Genomic DNA, 5809 nt, shown 5'->3' on the forward strand with positions numbered 1-5809 from the left:
GTTTTAAATTCGAATTTGTTATTGCGTATTGGTTCGATTATAGAACGATTGTAAACGTTTCAGAAAATTGATCAAATTGAAAATAGTTCGTTTGATTTTCGGCAATTCTCTTCAGCGGTAGGTGTTATATAACAATTACTATGGTTATTGAAATATTGGATGTAAATGGGGTTTGCTTGCAAAACCTCCGCTGACGAAGTCGCGGGTAACAGCTAGTGAAAACATATTTTCATTATACAATAATCCAATTTCGGAAAAAATAATTAAATTTTAATAATCATTTCTAAAAGAGCGTCCGCTATATTAAAATTTAAATTCATAAGTATCTACGAATAAATTAGAATAATCAATCTCTCTTATAATAATTATCGATAGTATTACTTTTTGCTACACAAAAAACCGATACAATTCGGCAACGACGGCGTAACTAAAAAGTTTCGCTCCGCTTCGTCTATCATTCGAGACTAATATAATGGAATCATAATAACGACAAAGGCCATCCACTCTAAATTTAGAATTATTGTAGATATTAAATATATCTTATAATTTTATAATAAAAAAACACTATACATTCACAATTTGTAACAGTTGAGAATATGTCCGTCGATATATCGCTCTTTGCGCTTATTGTTTTGTGTGCGGGAGCCGGCGCCTTTCCTCAAGGTGCCACTGCCGAAACGTGCGAATCCATGATTCCTCGACACGTTACGACGAAACCTTCAAAAAATTCAAATTCTCCTTATACGTTTGTAGCCTCTTCTAATCATTATAACGAAACGTCGAAAAAAATAATTGGTAAGTTCGTAATACGAGATTATTCGATTGTTCGTAGTAAGTAATATGTGTGCGTGAAAACGTACTTTATGCGTAAGCAACCAATTGAGATAGTTCTTTATTAATCCATTTTATACTTTTCTAGTCGATTTAGGAGGCGCTCCGTTTAAAGGTTTTCTCATAGCAGCGATCGATCCCGTTACAAACGAGAGAATCGGAACTTGGTTAAAAAGCCAAGGAATGGATACATTACCGTGTTCCGCCGTAACTCACACTAACGCTAGACCTAAAATTTCGGCTACTCTAATATGGACCCCGCCATCTAACAAAAAAATAGGGGAAGTCATTTTCTTGTAAGTAGAGCGTTTGAAACTTAAAAAATCAATGTAACGTATTCATTGTTTGATAAGAAACTTGATAAAATCTGAGTCAACTTTCCTTTTTTGCAGAGGAACGATAGTGAGATCATTCGATACTTATTATAGTAATCTTTTAGCCGCAATACCTGCGGATGGATTTTATTTGCCGAGATTTAAGTAACTGTTTGTATATTATTTTAAATTAAATTTCGTGTCACATTATTACATTTTTTGTGCTCGATTAATTTGTCGACTTGAGACGCTATAACGCTAAAAATCGTTTGACAGATTACGGTTTCTGGCCGAGTGGATACCACCGCTAAATAAAAAGACTAGTTGGTCGCGGGTTCGCTCCTGGCTAACGGGCTGCCCGAGTTCAGTTTTCGAGGTTTTCTTCACGCGTCTAACATTTAAATGCGAGATGTCGTTATATTTCCATCACCTCACTTCCAGTTATTTTGGAGGTTACGGGGCGTATTAAGTTAGTTAAAAAATAATTATATCATTCGATTTTAAGATTTATTTTATATTTTAAAAATAATTAATTATATCCGGAAAACAGTTAACTTTTTTCCCGGAATCCCGGGAAATGAGAAACCCTAACTAACACCATCTATCAATTACTATATAACTGGATTGCTGTATATTAGATCTCTATGTAATACGTCTCTGTAATCCAACAAATGGTAGACGGACTCACAGCAAATTTTCAGTTAGGAACTACAATGGATTTTTGTAAATTATAGTTTGTAATCTGTTTATGTCACTATATATTTTTACAGTGAGTAATTGAGGAGGTTATCGTGTGGTATTAAACACTTCAATGGCTCTTTGAGCATGTACAGTACAATACCTCTACTAGGTATTAATGTATAACATGTGTTGATGTTATAGTTGTGTTGGTATCCCTTGCACAATTTTTATATCCTTAAGACACTGAGGAGGGGTTGGGATATATTGCGCCAACCTGAAATGCATTTGTCATTTTTGAGAATAAAATTGTAGTTCCTAACTGAAAATTTTCTGCGAGTCCGTCTACCATTTGTTGGATTACAGAGACGTATTACATAGAGACCATCTATCAAAGAAATAAAGCCAAAACGGTTGATATTATGGAATTTATTTTTGTAGTTAAATTATTCCAGTGCGATTGAAAATTGCAATTCCAGTCGAATGTTATACCCAAGTATTTTATTTCGTTTACTAAAGTAAGAGGCTGATTATTTAAATAGAATATTTCTCTCGATTTGACAGTTTAACATTGTTTCTAAATATGATAATTTTCGATTTAGAGATATTGATGGTTAAGTATTTTCCGGCACGGAATGAATTATCGTATTTTACATTAATTTTTATAGGAAAAATTAGTTCTCTTAACGAGTGTTTCGTGTTACGAGTAAGATTCTGGAAGGAATTATCTCGTTAAGCGAGGTTCCATTTCCATTGTATTTTTTAAAAAACAACAAAATTACTTACTCGGTTGATGTTTACAATATTTTTTTAAAGAGTATATTTTAATCTGTATCTAAAAAGAATATTCTAACACGAATGCAAAGTTATCCGAATTAATATAAAATAATGAAATTATTACAAAAGTTGCTTCTAGCCCTTGATATAATTATATTAATTAAATTATCCACAACCGTGAGGCAGATAATAGTAAGGGCTTATCAGACCAATGATGGGCACAAACGCTCAGGGATCAAAGTGAAAACAATTTAATAAACTCAAAAAATTACTACATAAGTGTGAAAACGAAAACCCAAAATTTATCAGTGTTTTTAATGCAGTGTTTAGACATTACCAGGGATTTTAGTTTGGATTTGACAAATAATTTAAGTTATATAAACAATAAAATTTAATATCAGCAAAAGGTCTATAAGCGATGGGTGTTTTATGGGTTTTGATCCTTATGTTAAACTTGGGGGTGCGGTGACCATAACTAGTGATAAACTTATAATCACTTTTATCAATAATTTTTATAGTTACTAGTTTTTTTAGACTAACAATCAATTCTTTTTTAATTTTAAGTGTCGGATTATGGGGCAGTTCCTCATACAAGTTGTTATCTAAAAGATCCTGGGCTACCTTAATATAACCCTGATAGTTCATGACTATACTCTAACTAGATTTGTCAGCCTGTAAGATAACTAAATTCATTAAGAATAATAATTTAGTCATCTTACAGGTTGACAAATCTAGGGTATTGAAAATCTAGTGTAGTAGGGGCGGCACATTTACAGTGCCGCCCCCACTACGCTACGCCACTGGTACCAATCTCCAGTCAATACTTTCGGTCGAAAATGAATCAGATATAAATGGAAATGATATTCGAGAAGAATCGCGTGATATATCCCGAATGCTACTATATTCTACGAAACCTTTGGATGTTTAAAATAATTTGTACTAAAATAACTTAATTACTTTGTATCCGAATACCGTCGTAACTCCGAGAATTTTATTAACACTCCCCGTCTCCGTAGCTAGTAAGGAAAGAAGGTTTTCCAAATTAAAATTAACAAAACACTACTAACAAGTTCAATAAGCCAAACAAAACTTAGAAATCTATAATTTATTTCTATCGAATCTACATTAGCCGCCACTCTAAACCACGCATCCCTAATTATTAACGAATTTGCTACAGTTAGAGTTAGAAGAGTAACACTGTAATAGATTATTGTAGTCGATAGTCGATGTCAATATTTTATAGCGGTTTATATCTTCAAAATGAAAATAGTATTCGTACATTTTGTGCAATTTTTTTAAATCAAAATCGAAGGTTATTTTAAAGAAAAAAAATTCAAATGGCGGCATTTCGAAGACTCGCGTCGTACTGAGAAAATCTACCGCGCGGCCTTGCCCGCAATGTTGTATTAACGCCGTTGCTATCGAAGTACCAGTACATAAGTACCATCTTAGTAAAAATAAAAAATGCGAACGTTTCTCGTAAAATGGCGTTTTGAAACGAACGCGAATCCCGGATGAAAAATACGATAACTTTTGCACGGATCGACCGGTACATAAAAGCTAATCGCGTGACTCCTACTGTACATAAAAACTTCGCTATTTCCGCGCACTAAAATCTTCGTTTTCTCATCGCGAAAGCGTTGAAAAGCCAGCGAATTCCCGTAGAAAAATAGACATTTAAGCAAAACCGTAGCTAAAACGTTTAAATCTTAATTAAGTCCGACTGTAATCGAGACCCTCGTTACGTATACGTTAGGCTCAAAGACCGAATAACTCAAAACAGCCGTAAATTTAGCGCAAATAATTATTTATTGAAATCCACATCCAAAATAGAAGACACGCGCAATTAACCACGTTCAATAATATTAAAAGAAAACGATGAAGTTACATTATTTGATTATTTGAAACGAAATAATAACATCTACCGTGACGTTTTTATACGCGTATCTTTTTGTGCGTCTGCACTATACGGTAGAGCATCGATCAACCGTCGCATCGGTTAACCGACCGCGTTCTAGTCGTCAAATTCAAATGTCCGCTAGCGATGTGGCGCTACAATATTTGGCTACGTCTCGGCTACATTAATATTATTTTTGTTAAATTTTTGCGTGTTTTAGCTGGCAACACTGGCTCGACCACGAAAGGGAGGCCGATATTTAAAAACAAATTTTGTTAGGCTTAAATTGGATGAAAATTCATCGCGAGATAGGTAAATAGCGATATACTAATATACTATAGTCTATTAATAATGTATTTTTTCATATTTTTCGGTTATCCGACCACCCCATTCCCCGATTGAGTCGGATAATCGATGCTATAGTGTAATTAGATTATTGATATTATTTCGCATTCCAGATTATCGAGCGCTGGATTAACTGACTCCAACTGTATTATATGCTAACTTATTTAATAGGCGTTCTCGTGTCCTTACTGTGAAAAAACATTTCGTTTTAAATCCCAATACGAAGACCATCCGATTAAACACTGGAATGATAAAAATTACGTGTGTGTCTTTTGCGACGAACGATCGGCAGTTTTCCACGTAAGGACTAAACACGAACGAAAAATGGTAGGTAATACTGTTAGATAATGAAAATATTTAACATTTTATTAAATACTTCTATTAATCTTTCTTACAGGATTCCAAAATAGAAAAATTCGCAGTATTCGTAGTCGCAGCCGCTGTAGCAGTAATTTCTGTGATGGTTATCAAAGATCAAGCGACACCATCGATAATATCAAGTATTCTGTGTGTAGCGTCTTTGCAAACAATAATTTTGGTAGACGATCAAACAGCAGTTTGTTAGAAAACGTTACGGTTTATTTATCGTTTCAAATCTCAATACGAAGACCGTGTCATCAAACATTCGGATGAAAAAAATTATATGTGCGTCTTTTGCGACAGTCGTTTCAAGTACACCCCTATAACACTGTTGATTTTTCCGTTTTATACGAATTCCATGTTGTACGAGTCACTTAGATTTTACAAATACGTGTGCCGGGCTGCGAACGGTTCACGTATTTGTAAAATCCAAGTGACTCGTACAACATGGAATTCGTATAAAACGGAAAAATCAACAGTGTTATAGGGGGCGACTGTAAAAAAGGTTTACCACATATTTACCACATAAGGACACAACACCTACGAACGGTAGGTAATACTGTAAGATAATGAAGTATTTAGTAAAGTTTTAAATATTTTCATTAAT

The 5809-nt window shown here is 34.0% G+C and overlaps 1 protein-coding gene and 1 long non-coding RNA gene across 2 annotated transcripts; both read left to right on the forward strand.

Annotated features, from left to right (window-relative positions):
• Window positions 1-581: 581 nt before the first annotated feature.
• LOC111623804 (putative defense protein 3) lies at window positions 582-1314 on the forward strand. Its single transcript, XM_023366505.1, has 3 exons — window positions 582-795; window positions 920-1127; window positions 1224-1314. The coding sequence occupies exons 1-3, from the start codon at window positions 597-599 to the stop codon at window positions 1312-1314; spliced, it is 498 nt and encodes a 165-aa protein (XP_023222273.1). The 5' UTR covers window positions 582-596.
• A 3463-nt stretch (window positions 1315-4777) lies between these two features.
• LOC111623854 lies at window positions 4778-5566 on the forward strand. The gene is made up of 3 exons (XR_002756486.1): window positions 4778-4809; window positions 4956-5169; window positions 5240-5566. It is a non-coding gene; the product is annotated as an uncharacterized LOC111623854 (long non-coding RNA).
• Window positions 5567-5809: the final 243 nt, after the last annotated feature.

The sequence above is a fragment of the Centruroides sculpturatus genome, unplaced genomic scaffold (assembly GCF_000671375.1).
Source record: "Centruroides sculpturatus isolate CEXI.00-Female unplaced genomic scaffold, Cexi_2.0 scaffold162, whole genome shotgun sequence".
In the NCBI taxonomy this organism is placed as follows: Eukaryota; Metazoa; Arthropoda; class Arachnida; order Scorpiones; family Buthidae; genus Centruroides; species Centruroides sculpturatus.

Bases quoted from the DNA above. Each gene is read 5' to 3' on its own strand.
- LOC111623804 (XM_023366505.1), top strand. From the start codon at position 597: ATGTCCGTCGATATATCGCTCTTTGCGCTTATTGTTTTGTGTGCGGGA. The intron at 796-919 runs GTAAGTTCGTAA...ATACTTTTCTAG, and splicing joins AACGTCGAAAAAAATAATTG to TCGATTTAGGAGGCGCTCCG. The intron at 1,128-1,223 runs GTAAGTAGAGCG...CCTTTTTTGCAG, and splicing joins ATAGGGGAAGTCATTTTCTT to AGGAACGATAGTGAGATCAT.